The sequence below is a fragment of the Trichechus manatus genome, unplaced genomic scaffold (assembly GCF_000243295.1).
Source record: "Trichechus manatus latirostris isolate Lorelei unplaced genomic scaffold, TriManLat1.0 scaffold00041, whole genome shotgun sequence".
Classification (NCBI taxonomy): Eukaryota; Metazoa; Chordata; class Mammalia; order Sirenia; family Trichechidae; genus Trichechus; species Trichechus manatus.
This window is the reverse complement of record NW_004443977.1, coordinates 2,835,910-2,855,398: the sequence shown is the minus strand read 5'-3', so window position 1 is coordinate 2,855,398 and position 19,489 is coordinate 2,835,910. Positions and strand designations below refer to the sequence as shown.

General features: G+C 36.9%; 1 protein-coding gene across 1 annotated transcript in view; it reads left to right on the top strand.

The window, feature by feature from the left end:
- ERBB4 (erb-b2 receptor tyrosine kinase 4) overlaps positions 1–19,489 on the top strand; it is a 624,218-nt gene that overhangs the window by 194,723 nt on the left and 410,006 nt on the right. Inside the window, exon 3 of the mRNA XM_023731191.1 lies at positions 14,151–14,337. Coding sequence (XP_023586959.1) covers positions 14,151–14,337 — 187 coding nt within the window. The remainder of the gene's footprint in view (positions 1–14,150; positions 14,338–19,489) is intronic.

Below are 19,489 nucleotides of genomic sequence, written 5' to 3'. Positions count from 1 at the left end.
CTTTAGATGAAGGTCTGCAGAACAAATAGTTTCTCATTAAACAGTTAGTACACATATTGCCCTACGACAATGGTTAACAACCCCATGCCATGTCAACACTGTCCCTTCTCAACCTTGGGTTCCCTATCACCAGCTTTCCTGTCCCCTCCTGCCTTCTGTAGTCGTCACACGAACTGGACTGCTGTGCCTGTTTAGTCCCATTTTGTTTTATGAGGCTGTTCAATCCCTGGCTGAATGGTGAACTTCGGGAATGACTTCACCACTGAGCTAAAAGGGTGTCCGGGGGCCATACTGTTTGGGTTTCTCCAGTCTGTCAGACCAGTAAATCTTTTTTTTTGTGCATTAGAATTTTGTTCTACCTCCTTTTCCAGCTCTGTCCAGGACCCTCTATTGTGATCCCGGTCAGAGCAGTCAGTGGCGGTAGCCGGGCACCATTTAGCTGTACTGGACTCAGTCTGGTGGAGGCCTTGGTAGCTGTGGTCCATTAGTCCTTTGGACTGATCTTTTCCATGTATCTTGTTCTCTTCATTCTCCCTTGCTCCTGAAGGGGTGAGACCAGTGGAGTATCTTAGATGGCTACTCACAGGCTTTTAAGACCCCAGACTCTACTCACCAAGGTAGACTGTAGAACGCTGTCTTTATGAACTGTGTTATGCCAGTTGAGCTAGATGTTCTCCGAGACCATGGTCCCCACAGCCCTCCACTCTAAAATCAGTCCCTCAGGGAATTTGGAAGTGTCTACGGAGCTTCCATGACCTTTCCTTGTACAAGTTATGCTGGCTTCCTCAGTATTGTGTACTGTCGTACCCTTCACCAAAGTTACCACTTACCTGTTCTCTATTTAGTTCCTCCCACACCCCTCCCATCCCTCATAACCAACAAACATTGTTTCTTTTTGTGTGTAAACTTTTTCATGAGTTTTTACAGTAGAGGTCTCATACAATACTTGTTCTTTTGTGATTGACTTATTTCACTCAGCATAATGCCTCCAGTTTCATCCATGTTATGAGATGCTTCACGGATTCATCATTGTTCTTTATATTTGCATAATACTCCATTGTGTATATGTGCCATAGTTTGTTTTTCCATTCATCTGTTGATGGGCATCTAGGCTGTTTCCATTGTTCTGCTATCGTGAACAGTGCTGCAATGAATATGGGTGTGCATATGTCTGTTCGTGTGACGACTCTTATTTCTCTAGGATATATTCCTAGGAGTGGGATTGCGTTTTGTAGTGTTTTTTTTTTTTTTTTTTCCTGTGGTGCTCATGTTTTCTTTGTTTCTCTTACTTTCCTGTGCGGAGTTCCTTTTGTTTTGTGGATTTTTTTTTTTTTTTTCATATCTTCTGTTTTTGTAGATTTTGTTTTTACCGAGACTTTTAAATTTTTCTTTATTTTGATGAGTAGGTTTGTTAACTTTCTTTGTGGTTACCTTGGAATTTACCCTTATCTTCCTAGATTTGAGCCAGTCTATTATTAGTAAGTATCGTCTTGCCTTCCTCTCCATTAGAAGGTTCTATACCTGCAACGTTTATTCCCTCTTTTATTGTTCTGATGCTGTTGTCATTTACAGATTAACCTCTCTGGTTCCCTGTTGTAATTCTTTTGGTTTTGCATAGTCCTTAAGAGCTCATTTCCTAGGTTGGTATCTGGCTGGTACAATCCTGTGTCCTAGATTCAGCCTGTGGTTTGATGTTGTTTGTTCTCAGATCAAAGTACTCCCTTTAATAAGTCTTATAAGTTTGGTTTGGTTTTTACATAGTCCCTTAATTTCTGTTTATCTGGAAATGACCTAATTTCACCATCATATCTGAATGAGAGTTTTGCAGGATATATTATTCTTGGCTGGTAATGTTTTTCTTTCAAGGTTTTACGTATGTCATTCCATTGCCTTCTTGCCTGCATGGTTTCTACTGAATAATCTGAGATTAGTCTTATTGTTTCTCCTCTGTATGTGACTTTTTGTTTTTCTTAAGCTGCTCTCAGCATTCTTTGTTTGTGTTTGGTTTTAGGGAGTGTGATTATGATATGCCTTGGTGATTTTCTTTTGGGGTCTATCCTATATGCAGTTCGTTGAGCTTCTTGGATGGTCAGCTTTTCATCTTTCATGACATTGGGGAAGTTTTCTGTCAGCAGTTCTTCAGTGATCCTCTCTGTGTTTTCTGTTCAGAAGATATGTTTTAAGATCAGTATAAACACTTTGTACCTAGTAATTAATGTATATGCTGTCAGAGAAGATACTATGATTCTTCACTCTAAAATTCTACTAAATGGGAAGAGTGATGGGGAATGTTTGATGGTGAAGTTATTTACTAGTGGTTGCTGAAAACACGTACACACACACACATACATCTCTCAGTAAGAAATCATATAAAAAAATGTAAATTATTTCTAAGAACTAGAAGGGTAAAATGTGCTACAGAATAGGAGATAACTTTATAATGAGATGAAGAGATGTTTAATGCATGAAACTCTAAAATAACTTGTTTTTGTCTAAGGAAACAAAAGACATAAAGGTTATCTTCCATGTCACTGTAAATCTTTCTTGGCTGAGCCTTATTTATTTGTTTGTCTCAATGCTTATCTTGCCATTAGATTAAGATTGGAAGTGGTGAAGGAAGTAACCACCATAATATTGGGGACCATGTCTGTATTGTTTATCATTGTTTATCCAGCACCTAGAACATTGCTTCTCACATAGTAGGTTGCCAATAAATATTGTGAATGAATGAATGAGGCTGAAAACACAGACTTAACTTTTTCAGGAAGAGAAAGTAAGTACCTACATATTAAGTACATACTATCTGCAAACAGATGGATTGACACAGTGGCTGCAACAATGGGCTCAAACATAACAATGATTATGAGAATGGTGCAGGACCAGGCAGGTTTCATTCTGTTGTACCTCTGTTGTATGTAGGGTTGGAACCAACTAGATGGCACCTAACAACAACAACATCTGCAAATTAAGGAGTCCTGGTAGCACAGTGATTAAGTGCTCAGCTGCTAATCAGAAGGTCAGTGGTTTGAACCCACCAGCTGCTCCCTAGTGGAAAAGACCTGGATATCTACTCTCATAAAGATTTCATTTTAGGAAACCCTATCAGGCAGTTCTATTCTGTCCTATAGGGTCACTATGAGTCAGAATCAGCTAGACGGCAGATAGCAACATCTGCCAATTGTTTTCAAATCTTGATGTGTTTAATTTCCCAAATTAAACAAAAGTTAAGTGTTCAATTTTCTTCTTTTTAAAGACATTTTATTGATAAAGCACAGGTTCAGCCAAACAATATGATATACTAATAAGTAGTTTTTCACGTTCAAAGTACTTGGCCTTTTCCACCTCTGTCCCTGGTGGGCCTGGTAGGATATTCAGTCCTTTTACGTGAGGATTGTTTGTTATATTTGCATTGTGCATTAATGCACAAAATCCCATTTGATTCTACATATCCATTTGAAAGGACCCCTAGTATTTTAGTACCTAAAATAATGATATTTTAAAAGACTTTTAGATTTAGTTTTGTGTATATTTAACAAAATTTGAATATAGAAACATCTGAAGCATGCTGAAGTTACTTCTGAGATGTGCTCTGGTTTCATTAATATTTTTGCAATAAAGAAAACTCAGAAAGAGGGTGTTATTCTTAAATCCCAATTATAGACCATGTTGCAATGGCGATTACTCTCAACAAGGGTGTACTTATCACCGTTTTTTGGAAGCCAGTATTTCAAAATGGCTGAAATTTTGAGCTCTGGAATAAGGAGATCTGTGTTTTTAATCTTTCCTTTTTCACCTTTGCTTATGTGACTTTGGGCAAGTTACTTAACTTCTGTTTCTTCATCTATAAAACAGAAATCATAGTACTAAACTCAAAGAGTTGATGTGACCAGTAAATGACATAAGACACATAAAGATGCCTCACATAGAAAATAATATATATGAGCTAATATAATTATTAGGAACAGTAAATAGCACTTAGAAACTTCTGAGTCACATAAGGATACTTAAGTATGAGAGGCATTTTAACTTCTAGTCCCTAAGCTCTTGGCCTCAATTTGTATTTGTAGTTCTGATTGTACCCACAGATGTCCATAGAATGCTGTGTTTACACTGAGTATTAAGAACACCATAACTAACATCAAAACTTATTGTCATAGGAGATGACTAAAGCAAGTATTTGTTCTTTATAAATTAATTAAGTCTTATTTTCTGTTTTTATGACCAAATATTTAGACAGAGATTAAAGTTTGTCTTGGAAATCTTGTCAAATCCAAGCCTGATTCTTTGGCTCTCTATTTCAGGAAGTGCAGAACCTTTTCATTTAAAAATAACAGACTAGTCACAAAAGCAGTCACCTCTAACTTCTGAATCCTCAAAGGCCATTCATTTCCCATATGTTTTTCAACAAAGACAGCTGTTGTCATACATCATTTCATGAAGGCTCATTTTCCTCCTTTATATTCTGAAAGGAGATGGGAAAAATCACATTTCTGAAAGACCTCAGACATGAAACTGTCACTCTCAATTGTAGATTGAAATGGTATCAAGCAGTTTTCTCCTTTAAAATTTGGTGATATATAGTTATCCCTTTAGAAGTAGAGAAACACAGTTTTAAATATGTTACGCAACACAGACAGCATATTGGAGAAGAACAAAGATACTGCATTTAGAAAAACAGTAGCATTTACTGACAGCCTGCTGTGGACCAGGCCCTTGTTAACTAACTTACAGGGATTTGCTTTTCAAAATAATCCTAGAAATTTAAGACCTCAAAATCCTCATTTTACAGATGAGGAAATTGAGGCACAGAAAGATTATGCAGTTTACCTAACATGTTGTTAGGTGCCATCGAGTTGGTTCTGACTCATAGCGGCCCCATGTACAAAGAACGAAACACTGCCTAGTCCTGCACCATCCTCACAATCATGGTTATGCTTCAGCAAATTGTTGCAGCCACTGTGTCAATCCATCTCATTGAGGGTCTTCCTCTTTTTCACTGACCCTCTCTTTTACCAAGGATGATGTCCTTCTCCAGGGACTGATCTCTCTTGACAACATGTCCAAAGTATGTGGGACGAAGTCTCGCCATCCCTGCTTCTAAGGAGCACTCTGGTTGTACTTCTTCCAAGACAGATTTATTCGTTGTTTTGGCAGTCCATGGTATATTCAATATTCTTCTCCAACACCACAGTTCAAAGGTGTCAATTCTTCTTCGGTCTTCTTTATGCATTGTCCAGCTTTCACATGCATAGGAAGCGATTGAAAACACCATGGTTTGGGTCAGGTGCACTTTAGTCTTCAAGGTGACGTCTTTGCTTTTCAACACTTTAAAGAGGTCTTTTGCAGCAGATTTGCCCAATGCAATGCATCTTTTGATTTGTTGACTGCTGCTTCCATGGACGTTGATTGTGTATCCAAGTAAAATGAAATCCTTGACAACTTCAGTCTTTTCCCCGTTTATCCTGATGTTGCTTATTGGCCCATTTGTGAGGGTTTTTGTTTTCTTTATGTTGAGGTGTAATCCATACTGAACGCTATGGTCTTTGATCTTGATTAGTAAGTGCTTCAAGTTCTCTTCACTTTCAGCAAGCAAGGTTGTGACATCTGCATAATGCGGGCTGTTAATGAGTCTTCCTCCTACCCTGATGCCCCGTTCTTCTTCATATAGTCCAGCACATTCTTGGATTTTTTGCTCAGCATACAGGTTGAATAGGTATGGTAAAAGGATACAACCCTGACGCACACCTTTCCTGACTTTAAACCATGCAGTATCCCCTTGTTCTGTTCGAACAACTGCCTCTTACCCAACATAACAAGCTGAATGTTGGAATACATGGGCAGTCTAACTCGAGTCCACACCTTTAGGCATTACATAATGCCGATTATTTAATCAATCTACTTTAATATCAAATGCATGTGCTTAAATATAATTTATTATTTCTAAACTGCAAAACTGCTTATAAATATTTGCATAATGGTGCTAATAATATGAAATTAATCATCTTTTGAAGTTCTTTGACTTCCTAAGCATTCAGTAGAAATTAGTCTTCATTTGCTCAGGAGGAAAATCAGGTTAAATAATTTGCTCACAGTCAATAAATAATGGAGATGAGTCAAACCAAGACCTGTTGAACTGCAGCACCCAAATTTAATCAGGCTGCATTACTCTAACCAGTTTGATTGGCTTTATGGAAGAAAATACTCATCACCACACATATAATGTAAATAAAAATTGCAATGTTTTGATTCATGTGTAGCCTCAATTGTATGAAAATGCTAATAATTTCTTTTAGGTTTAAGTTCCATCTACATCTAAACAAAGTTTAATTCAAAGGTTTCCAAATAGTCTTAACTATTTTTACAGTTTTAGAGTGTATCTAACCTGGGTTAAAATTCTATCTCTCAAATCATTAGAGCCTAATGTGTATATCTGATGAGAAAAACTTAATCAATATTATGCTTTAAATAGTTATGAAAGAGTTAAAACGCCAATTTCGAATTCAGGTTTAAAAATGCAAGCTTACGGGCTGTCATGGTTTGAATTATGTCCCCCCGAAAAATGTGTGTATCAATTTGGCTGGGCCATAATTCCCAGAATTGTGTGGTTGGCCTCCATTTTGTGACTGTAATTTTATGGTAAAGAGGATTCGGGTGGGATTGTAACAACACCTTTACCCAGGTCACATCCCTGATCCCATGTAAAGGGAGTTTCCCTGGGTTGTGGCCTGCACCACCTTTTATCTCTCAAGAGATAAAAGGAAAGGGAAGCAAGCAGAGAATGCGGGACCTCATACCATCAAGAAAGCAGTGCCAGGAGCAGAGCGCATCCTTTGGACCGGGGCCCCTGCCCGGAGAAGCTCCTAGTACGGGGGAACACTGATGAGAAGGCCAAGAGACAGAGAAAGCCTTCCCTTGGAGCTGACGCCCTGAATTTGGACTTTTAGCCTACTTTACTGTAAGGAAATAAACTTCTCTTCGTTAAAACCATCCACTTGTGGTATTTTTGTTATGGCAGCACTAGATGACTAAGACACCTGCCTAGATGCAGATAGAAAAGGGGAAATTCATATTTTTTAAGATCAGAAATGGTGGGATTTTTAGCAGTAGAGTTTTTTTAAGTAGGCACTTAAAATTGAAATTTATGTATGATTATGTAAATGGATCTACAGAAGCTCTCAGTTTAATTTTTATCATGCAAATCTAGTGTCACATGGGGTCAATATGAGTCAAAATCAACTCCAGGGCGTCTAACAAGAACAACTCTAGTGTAACAAGGCAATGACATGGGGTTATAGTCTAGGTAAGGTCAGGAAATGAAGGACCAATTGGGTATGTAGACCTGAATGGGGACCATTAAGAACTCTCTGGCCAGCTCAGAAAAGATACAGAGGACAAAGAAAAGGATGGTTGTTTCTGGAGAGGTCAGTGAAGTGCTCCTCTTTTCAGCAGAACTAAAAGGTATTCACTACTAGGGAGTCGTGGGTTGAGAGCTGACTGCGTGGCCAGAGATGAATGAATGGACCCAAGATTCTTAGAAAGTAGGAATCTTATCAGCACTAGTACCCGAAAGACTGGCTGGTAGTAGCTGAGAGTTAGCAGTTTTGCTGGGATGAATTGGATCAAATTTTCTACCCCTCAAGTGTTATTTCATGCTGTGTACAATGAACATAAATTCTACTCTACCACAGTCATGTACATGACATTTCACGTTACTCTATTTTTCCAAATCTAATTAAATCAGACTTTGAGGTCCTGCTTGTTAGGGTGGCACGGTCATCGGAGTTTTAAGGACAGTGGGGAAACTTAAAATGGAATCCTAAAGCAAAATACACCATTGAGTTTGAAGTTTTTGTATGTGATTGAGGTGTATAGGCAGAAGTTCTCTACCTCTACATACAGAGGGATATGTGATATTTGCTATATGGTTACTTTTTTTCTATTAAACTTCTTAATATTCTGTTATGTTAAGAGTGTTCTCTGCTTTAGATGTTCTAAGATTTGCTGTGAGGGGACAGGGACAGAAATTAATTTACTGTGGAAACTTAATGGAAACCTTACTGATGAAGAGGCTACAGTTTGCTACTACATTTGTCACTGTCAGAGAACACATAATGTTTTGTAGTCATTACCAGCAAAGGGGTCTTGCCCCCCCTCCCCACCACCACCCAGTATAGTTCTTTGATCCCTAATCCAGTATCTGATATTGCCGATTTATTTCAAGTCTACTGAGCATAAATATTCTCTATTATATTTGTGAATGTCTTGACTGATGGAACCTCTTATTTGTGGATGATATCTAATTGGATATGAGTACGTACGACACTGGAGTAGAAGTTAAAAATTCAAAACAGTTTTGAGATGTTACAGAGTGAATGATATATTTCCAAAGGGATGCTTATATTAAAGAAAAATAACTAAAAAAAACACATGGATTTGAGGCATAATTTAAATAGGAAAAATCTAGGAAATTGAGTTTTACACATTATCCAAGAACGTATAATTGCTGTTAATGTGCATAAAATTATTCTAAACACTGATTAAACAGATGGGAATTGTGAGGTACTGCAATCACTTCAATCTTCTGGTAAATGAAAGAACATTTAAAGAACTATTTTCCAAGGACAAAATCAGAGAAAAATCATCAAAAATTACAGAATAAGAAATTTGTGTCAAATATTAAAAAAAAGGTTTATTTGTTACGAGAGTTGTGAAATGAAATAGAAATTTAAAAATAATGAAGACTGGCTTTTCTGGAATGATCTGGAGGCAAAAGGATAAATTTGGTGAACCCATATTTTTTTCTAGTCTTTGGTTGAATAACATCCATTGAAAACCCCAGAAAGTTTGTAACTGCAGATTTTACATTTTCCCTAAAATATCGTATGGGAGAAATGAGTGTATCATGTTTTATCTTTTAGAAAACAAACAAATTTGGGTTTTATTTCTAGGTTTATTGCTAATATTGTGTGAGAAATTGGTCATATTTCTTTTATTGTTTCATTTCTTTTGATTTTCATCATCAAATGCCATAAGCAGAACATATTGCCCCTTGGGTTAGAAACATTTTGAAACATTAGAGGATTCAGTAATCTTCAATTGTATTCACTCCTTGAATGAAGCAGCAGCAGAAGCATGCATTGACAATGGAAGTCAATCGGAGCATCTATCCCAGTTGTGTTCCCCAGAAAATAGACTGTGCCACCAGTATGCACACCTCTAGGCAGAAGCGGTGGTCCAGATGCAGCTCCTTAAGGGGAGAGCAGAAGGATCGTGGATGTGTGGGTTAGAGGGTCCACTCACTTACGTGCAAGACCTCTCAAAACACCGGGCGGAACTGGGTAGCGGAAGGACTTCAGGGTATTTATTCAAAGGAAGGTTTCAAGAAAATCTGAAAGAATGAACACCAGGAAACTGAAAATTTTAGGAGTTCAAAATTAAGGCACAACTTGGTGCTTTTAAGACTTTTATATTTATCTCTGATTAAATTTTTTATCGCTCATTGAACTATTTAAAAAGCTCTTTGGATTCATGAGCCCCTCCAGACATAAAAGGTTGGAACAACAAGTCTTAGGCTGAAGGATTTTCTGTCATCCTTACTTTTTCTATCATTAACATTATTTCTCTGAGGAAGAGAAAGGGACATGAAGGATAAGGGGAATACAAACTTCTCCATGGTTGTTATCAACAAATTCACTAAGCACCTACTTGTGGGTGTTTTGTTTAAAGTGGATTGAACATATGCAGTCTCAGTACATGTAATGATATCCAGAGGTCATAAAACAAAAAACTATTTGTGAAGCTAGCATTTAAGCAACACATAATATTTTTCAAGACTAAAGAGAAATAAGCATAACTGGGACAGGAAACTGAAAGAGGCTTATTTTGGACACCAGAATCTTAATTATAGGAGCCAATCCCTCCAGCCAGGTATCTTAGCAAGAAGTAGCTGTTGGTTTTAACCTGACTCTAGGAAGATAGCAAGAGTGTTTCTAATAATAATTTAATGCACACTCTGCAACAAAAAGTGTACACATTTTACAATGTAGTTAATCCAAATATAAGCACGTTAAATAATATGTGAATGCAAATATGTTCTTAGTTGTAATTATTTCCTCTTTCAGCTAAGGGAACTAGGGTCCCTATTACTTGCAGGTTATTTTAAGCTTCTGTTGATATGTGGTCCAGAAGCCATGCCAAGTGGCACATCTTTATCAATTAATAGCTATAAAGAGTTTCTTCCTCTTATAAACACTGCAAAATGGCTACTGACGTTCTTGGCTCATAAACCTTTTCTTTTACCTAAATGTGCTTTATCTATGTTTTCTGATAGCATCCCTTCCTAAGTAGGGTTGGAGCTAATGATGGAGTCCTCTGTTAGGAAGAATGACGGATATTATGACATGTTCTAGACAAAAGAGTATTTTCACACCTTTTGATAAGAGTCACTTCCTAAGTGGTTGGAACTAATGATGAACCCACTGTTAGGAAGAATGATGGATGTTATATTATGACATGTTCTAGGCAAAAGCTTGATCCTACTGCTGCAAGTTATGTTGTGAACTAAGAGCGCTTGATGATTATTGCATACAAATCAAAGGGTAAATAAGTTTTACAATGAATGTAAGTATCTTACTTTTTAGAGCACCTGATGTCAGAAAGTATTTATGATTTCTCTTCTGAATACTCATAAGGGTAACAGTTTAGTGTTAGGAACAGTAGCTAAAAGTGGACATTTGAAGTACTAGGTCTATTTCATTCAAACAGGAGAAACTTCTGACAAATTCTGATCTACAAACAATGCATGCCACTTCTGACTTTCCACTCATCTTTTCAATTCCTAAAAGCATCTCTTCACTCCCAGGTACTCAGCATCTCAGGAATGCCCATAGTGGCTTAGAGTTCCCCATCTGCGTGCCAGCCATGAGTAGTTTCAGATCTTATTTGTCTCTTTCTCTCCATCTGTGCTCCATTAGGATTCTACGCCTCTAGGTGATTAGTGGTTTTATGTTCAACCTTAGAGTTGTGGGACCAGAAACAACAGTATAAATAAAAAACCATTGCTGTCAAATCGATTCTGACTCATAGTGACCCAACAGGACAAAGTAGAACTGCCCTATAGGATTTCCAAGAAGCGGCTGGTGGCTTTGAACTGCTGAACTTTTGGTTAGCAGCCTTGGCTCTTAGTCACTGCACCGTCAGGATAAATAGAGGCCCACATAGTCCACGTCTTGATTTTTGTTATAAGTCAAACTTACACATGCTTAAATAAAATGTGTTCTAACTTCTCACTTTAACAGATATATCTTTATAAAAATTTCAGTGGCCAGGTGCAAAGTTAGAATATTTGGACTCCTCAGGAATATTGTGGCATGGAGAGAAATGGGCCCCAGCCTGAATTCTTTCCCCTACCCAGTTCTGTCCAGTGTTTTGAGAGGTCTTGCATGTTAAGTGAGTGGACCTTCTAACCCACACATCCAGGATCCTTCTGCTCTTCTCTTAAGCAGCTGCACCTGGAGCACCTCTTCTGCCTAGAAGTGTGTGCACTGGTGGCACAGTCTATTTTCTGGGGAACACAACTGGGATAGATGGTCTCACAGGCCCTGGATGAGGATGTGAGGTTATTTAGGAAGGAAATTCTGGACTCACAGGGCTTTGAAGCATTGTCTATTTGGAACAGTGTCTAGAAGAGGGGGGATGCAGTCTCCCAGTAGGTGAAGGATGTGGCCAGAGGAGCTTCAGAGTGTTCAGCAAATATTTGTTGATTGTTTACTATGTACCAGTGCAGTTCTGGCCACATAGCACACGCAGTGAACAAATAAAAGAATTTACCCTTGTGAAGCTTATATTCTGAGAAAGGGAGAAACTGACTATAAATAATAAGTGTAATAAATACGTAAATCATATAGTTTGTTAGCAGGTGAGAAGTACTGTGGAAAAAATAAAAAAATAGACCATAGGTGGAGGTTAGGTTGCAGTATTAGTTCAATGAGACTTGTGCTTCAACTGAGAAGGTTAGATTTGGGCAAAGACTTGAAGGCAAAGAGGGAGTTAGCCAAGAAGGTAACAAGAGGGAGAGCAACTCAGGCCCATAAGGGTAGAGTGGACACCTTAAGGTGAGACCACACCTGGCATGTTGGAAGAACAACTAGGTGGTCAGCATAATTTGAATAGAGTAAGCAAGGGGGAGATTTAGTAGGACAGCTCAGAAAGGGAACTGATGACCAGATAATATATGGAGCAGCCCTGTCTAATATAATGAGAGCCAGAAATGTAATGTTAAATGTTCGTGTAGACATATAAAGCAAGTAAAAAGAAACAGTTGAGATTAAGTTTAATAATATATTTTATCTAACCCAATTTATCTTAAATATTATCATTTCAATATATAATCAAGATAAAAAACACACCATTATTTTTATACTAAGGGTTCAAAATCCCAGAGCGTATTTTATTCTTACAGCACATCTCAATTTGGACTAATCACGTTTAAATTGTTTAATAGGCATGTATGGTAGTAGTCAAGGAGCCCTTGTTACACAGTGGTTAAAGTGCTCAGCTGCTATCTGAAAGGTCAGCAGTTCAAACTCACCAGCCGCTCTGTGGGAGAAAGATGTGGCAGTCTTGCTTCTTAAAGATTTACAGACTTGGAAACACTATGGGGCAGTTCTACTCTATCTTACAGGGTTGCTATGAGTCGGAATCAACTCAATGACAATGAATTTTTTTGTTTATTTTTAAATGGTAGTAGTTACCGTATTGGCCAGACAGATATAGATTTTTACTGGTCATTGAAAGGACTTTATCTATTACTCTGAGAGATTTGGGAGATGTTTCAGGGTTTTAAGTATTAGAGTGTCATGATGACATATGTTTTAAAAGAATCAGTTAGCCTCAACTGAGAATATGTGATAAGGGATCAAGAGTGGAAACAATGAGCAATGATGGTGACCCAGGTGGAAGCAGTGGATGATGTAAAAAGTGGTTGGATTCTTCATCATTTTGATAGTAGAACAAATAGGAATGATTTGAATGTGCTGTGAGGAGAGTCAAGGATGGCACCGAGATATTGGCCTCAACAGTATCCACCCGTGCTGGAGAGGTAAGGGAAAGAAGATAGGAGTTTTGGATGGTTATATCTGAGATGTTTATTACAAATCCAAGGGAAGATGTTGAACAGGTAGTTGGGTATGAGCCTGGAGTTTAGGGGAGAGCCTGGAGATACATGATTTGGGATCATCAGCCATCAAACTGGATGAGATCACCAAGGGAGCGAGAGTAGACAGAGAAGAAAAAAATACCAAGGACTGAAAACTAGGGCACTATGAAATTAAGAGCTGTGAAACAATATGACATCAGTATTAAAATAATACCGAATATTTCATCACTTTAGTATTACTTTCAGTTTTTTAAAAAATATTTTTGCATATTTTATCAAACTGCGATTATGAACTTATTTATGTTACTGAGAAACTGTAAATTTAGATGAATCTGAAAGCCTTTTTCTTCCTTGACATTCTAAAGTCTCACAAACTTTCAAATAATTAAGTCGTATTATAGACAACTGAGTATAAACAATACACAGTAAAAATAAAAAACGTGGTTGTAATCAAATTAGAGGCAATAATCAGTCTTTAATACATGTTGGTGATCGACGAGTTCCCCAGAGTTGTATAGGGCATATCTTCTTTGATAAATGGAGCATTAAACACGAACATAGTAGTTTTCAATCTGTCTCACATTCTACAAACTACTATAGCTTTGTTTTATTTGAGATAAGCTTAACAATTTTTTTAATCTAAGTCTGACTGATGTTATGAGCCTTTAACTCATTTCAGTTTGTCAGTGAATAAGATCTTTACTCATTTAATTATATTCAGATCCCAGTTATGAAAATGTCTGTAAAACAGAATCCTTTATTTTACTTCAAGAAGATTCATGTTTTTTTTTCAAAATACAACTCATACTTCACATGAGATTCTAACCCTTTGTAATCTTGTATTAGCAAGACAGTTATTTAGAATATGATGTAGAAGTATATTAAAAGCTGAAAATTAGAGTCAGATATCTCATTTTTATCTAAATGACTGTATACACATACTGACAAGTAATCTTTAATTTTTTAATACAGGCAATTGTTTCTGTCTTTTCAGTCTATTCGAGAGGTCACAGGCTACGTGTTAGTGGCTCTTAATCAGTTTCGTTACCTGCCTCTGGAGAACTTACGTATTATTCGTGGGACAAAACTTTATGAGGATCGATATGCCTTGGCAATATTTTTAAACTACAGAAAAGATGGGAACTTTGGACTTCAAGAACTTGGATTAAAGAACTTGACAGGTAAGGATAATATTCAGAATAACAAATTCACTTTTATTATCAATATATGTACACAAGTATGTGTTTTATGTAGTTACTGTAGTATGGATTACATTGAGGAGCACTAAAAGCATTTATATATCTACTATTTATGCATTTTAGGAGAAAGATGATGCCCTTGCTTTTATTTACAGATAATGTAGTGTGCAATCTGAAGGATACCATAATACTATATCTCAGCTGAACAGCCTTACATTCTAAGGAAATGCTTAGTGATTGTGAAAACTGAGATATGAAGCAGGTTTCAGAAAGCTGTGTTCGGTGGTCTCAGTTGAACAGTAGACCATATCATCAAATCTCTGCAGTAGCATCACAACTCAGGCTCTCGTTAAAGCTCGGGAAATGCCCAAGTTATCATGTCTAGTTCCACTGATCTTTACTTATTTATTTTTGCACAGTCACCTTATTTTTGGAAAACACATCTAATTATTAATTTGGTTTACATTTATTTTGTTGAGTAACTCACTGATTACTAACAGTAATTCTTTCTCACAATGTTTCAGTATCATCAGAGTGATGATTTTTTTCCCTGACATCAGAGATACATGACTGCTAACAACCTAAATTAATCATCTTGCTACAAAAAATTTAAAAAATTGTATGAATTTTTTAGCAAGCTGTCCCTTGTAATCCCAGTGATATCTTTTCATTTCCTACAAGGGCTACGGTGGGAGACTTTGGTATAAGGTTACTAATATTGCGACGTGTACTTACAATCAAAATGTGTGTATTTGTAATTCTGTGTACCTCACAGTAGGATAAAGAAGTTAAAGCTATTAATTTAATATAAAATAATATTATCTATATATTTTTACATCCAAATATGTAGCACTTTTGTGTGTTTTTGACTTGTTCAGTGGTAATGTTTTTTGCAATTGAAAAATTAAACATTTTAGAGGCATTGCCTTAAGATATGAAGTAAAAAATAAGATTAATATTGTCAAGTTTTTAAAACTATTGGTTTCTCACATTCACATATGATATACACTATATAGTTTTAAGCTAGAAATAGCTTCACAGTTAGCCAGACATGAGCTGAAATTGGGATATTTTCAATGAATAGAGAAATACTGTTTACCTTATTTATTTTGGAAATAATTGTTATAGAATTGATGATCATTGTAAATGTAAATTTTTCAGAATTTATAGAGTTTTTTATCAACATTTTTATTTCTCTTTCTTTCAAAGATAGCTTTCTCACTGAAGAGCAAGGTTTCTGACTAAATTGCTAGTTACATGTAAATAATGATAGGAGGAAAAATTGGAAGTGGAATGGGTAGAAAAATTGAATGATGCAAATTAGGAATCTAAAAATAATATTATCCAGTTAAAGCTTGCATCAAAAGCATTCTCTGTTCTCTGTGATTTTTCTCTGATTACATTAAAAATGAATAAATTTATTTTCCTACTTTATATAATACTTGAATTATATTATTTTATAAGATGAGCTAATTGAAGAATCTTACCACACAGAAATCAGGGTAAAGAGTTCTCTTATTTCCACATTTAATATCAGTGGCACTAAAATATTTTTAAAAGTTACATAATCACAATGTATGCCACATTTAAACACAATTTATCTATTGAATGAGCTCACATCATGCATTACTTATGACTGTGACCATTGTTGACTTTGTCATACTATAATACTATTATTTCAAATATAATATTTTGTCCTCTGCTAGGAAGTCTTATGATGTTTTATTATACAGTAGTGATAATAGATAATTAATAAGAGATTTAGAGAAGAAGTTGATTGTTTAGAAAAAGAATATATATATGTATCTGTCCAAGAAATATTAATTTCTCTTTCAAATATAATTTAAAGTCCAATAAAATAAATGGTGGAAAATTAGACAGTTTGGAAATATTCCAGGTATTTTAATATAGTCATTAGATGTTTGACTATTATATGTCAAAAATTATATAGCAGAGAGAATCTAGGATCATCGATTATTTTTTAGGTAGTTAGATCAATATTGTTACTCCAGTTTTTAAAATCAGAAGTTATGCAGCAAGTGTAATTATGTTGTGTGCAAGAATATATGAGAAAGGACAGGAGACATCTAACTGTCATATAGGGAGAACTTTGAGCTAAAATTTGCTCTGTAGTAAAGTCTTAAAGAGCTAAATGTTCTACGTAACCCAATTAGAGCAAAAAACAAACCTTGTAACTGACTTCAGATAGGATTTTTTGATTTTTGAAAGGATAGTTGTTTTATGCAGCTTGTTTGTGTGCTATACAAACCAGACTGATTTAAAAAAAAATAAGAAGGTTTTTTCTTTGTTTGTTTTTTTATATTATATATAAATGCAGACCTACAGGGCTGGCCTTAATTATTGACTTACTTTGTGTTAATAAGAGGGAAATAGAAGATCTGCTGACCAGTCAGATACCTAACTACCTATTTTAGTTATCTAGTGCTGCTATAACAGAAATACCATAAATGGGTGGCTTTAACAAACAGAAATTTATTCTCTCACAGTTTAGGTGGCTAGAAGTCTGTATTCAGGGCACAAGCTCTAGGGGAAGGCTTTCTCTCTCTGTCGGCTCTGGGGGAAGGTCCTTGCCTCCTTTCAACATCTGTAGGCCTGGTGTTCCTTGGAGATTTCCATGTGTCTTGGCATCAAACTTCCCCTGGGTTTAGGAGGTTCTCAGTGCAGGGTCCCCAGGTGCAAATGAAGTGCTCCGGTCCCAGCTCTTCTATCTTGGTGGTAGTGAGGTCCCTCTCCTCTCTGCTCACTTTTCTCTCCTCTTATCTCTTATAAGATAAAAGGTGTGACTCAAGCAAGGGTGTAGCTTGAGTAAGGGTGTGACGTAAGTAAGGGTGTGACTTGAATAAGGCTATGAGTCAAGGTACAACCCACACTGATCCTGCCTCATTAACATATGAAAGTTATGATTTACAACATATCACAAAATGGATAGTAATTACATCAGATCACAAAGTGGACAACCGCACAATACTGGGAATTGTGGCCTAGCAAAGTTGACACACACTTTTTGGGGACAGTTCAATCCATGACTTTCCACCTTTGAATCCCCAAAATCCATGTCCTTGCCACATGTAAAACACATTCACCCCATCATATCATCCCAAAAGTCTTAAATTGACTCCACATCCAAAATCTTATCTTCTGAATCATCTAAATCAAATATGAGTGGGACTTTAGCCTTGTTGCATACTGGGACAAAATTCCTCTTCATCTGTGAACCTGTGAAATCTAGAATACAAGTTATCTCTTTCCAGAATACAGTGGTAACAGGCACAAGGTAGACATTTTTCCATTACAAACGGGAGAAATTGGAGGGAAAAGATGGGATAACAGGCACCAAGCAAGTCCAAAACCTAACAAACCAATTACATTAGCTCTAAAGGCTTGAAAATAATCCTCTGTTCTCTGAGACCATCTAGGCAGTGGCCCTGCTCTCCAGACTCTGGGTATTGGCTATGCTTTCTGGATTCTGGGCGGAGGGCACTTAGCCCTGGGCTTCAGCACTGTCTTCCAGGCCCCCTGGGACAGGAACTCTGCTCCCTTGGCTTTGGGCAGCCCATTCTCCTAGTCCATCTGAGTGGCTACTCCATCCTTCTGGCCCTGGCAGGCCCCGTTCTTCTGCCCCATGGACATGGCAGCCCTGCCCAGCTTTGGGTGGTGGCCACAACCCTCTGACACACCTTAATGGCAGCCTCACACTCTGGAACTGAGTTGGTGAAGATCCAGCTCTTTGAAACCTAGGAGGCTGTGGCCCCACCCTTTGAGATTTAGAAGACCATAGCCCCACCCTTTGAAACCCCAGAGGCCATGGCCTAACCCTTTGTGACAGAGGCAGCACTGCTTCTCATGCTCCTTCCAACAGTTCTGCTGATCTCCGGGTCACTCCAGCGATGATTCTTTTCTTTTCTTGAAAGACAACAGATGTAGCTCCTTTGACCTGTTTCCTGCCTGTAGAATTCCAAGAGGCAGACTATGTTCTCTCCTTCAGTTGTTTCTCTGTCCCCTTCAGTCTAAGCTGATGGGTTTTCTACTGAGGAACAATTCAGTCTATGACACTACCTAACGTACCATTGTGTGTTAAATTTTTAAATCAATTCTCAAAGGAGAAACAGCGTTAGTATCACCTGGGACCTTGTGGGAAATGCGAATTCTTGGACCTCACTTGAGACCTACTGAATGAGAACCTCCAGGGGTGGAACCCAGCAACCTGTGTTTTTACAGGCCCTGCAGTGATTATGATGATTACTAAAGTTTGAGAAACACTATTCTAATTCATTTAAAAATATTTCCAGGAAATGGTAGTACACTATCTGGTTAATATCTTCATATTTATTTGATCCAATTAATTTTCATTCATTGACCATCTTGTGGAGTGAAGGAAGGAATAGGAAAGAGAACAGATAAGTTTTTGATTAAATGAAAGCAAAAATAAGTCTCTTGATAAGAAACATACCCTAGGTGGGGTGAGAATGAAAAGACAACTGGGAGCCTGGGTAGAAATATATGGGTATAAAAGAACTTAGAGATCAAGAAGATGGTAGAAATAAATTCTATATCAACACTTTGCCTAATACCAACTTAGTATACTGGTAAACCATTATAATTCATGATGAAGTTTCTTCTTTTGCAAAATTTTATTTTTAAGCCCATAAGCAAGATAAACAATTGAAGTAGTAGTCGTGTGGATAAAAAGAATGCAGGGTGTTATAACAAAGAATTTTGAGATTGAAGTTTCAAGACTTTTTGGTGTATCTATGTATTGATTGTGTTTCTTCTGAAATCTTCTTTGATGTATTGATATTAGAACAGTATTCCTTTAGAACAGTACATTTGCTTCCCACAAACTCTATTTTTGTGCACATTGGTTCTTCAGTTAACATGAGCACCAGTATAGAAGTTTTATTATATGGGGCAAAAATGGTTAATGGTGCGATGCTATTTACACATAAGTAAAATACCTAACTTAAAAATTCTTATTTGTAAAGATAAAATACTTAGGAATAAATCTGACCAGGGATGTAAAAGCCCTTTACAAAGAAAATTATAAAACACTACTGCATGAAACCCAAAGGGATCTACATAAATGGAAAAACATACCATGCTCATGGATAGGCAG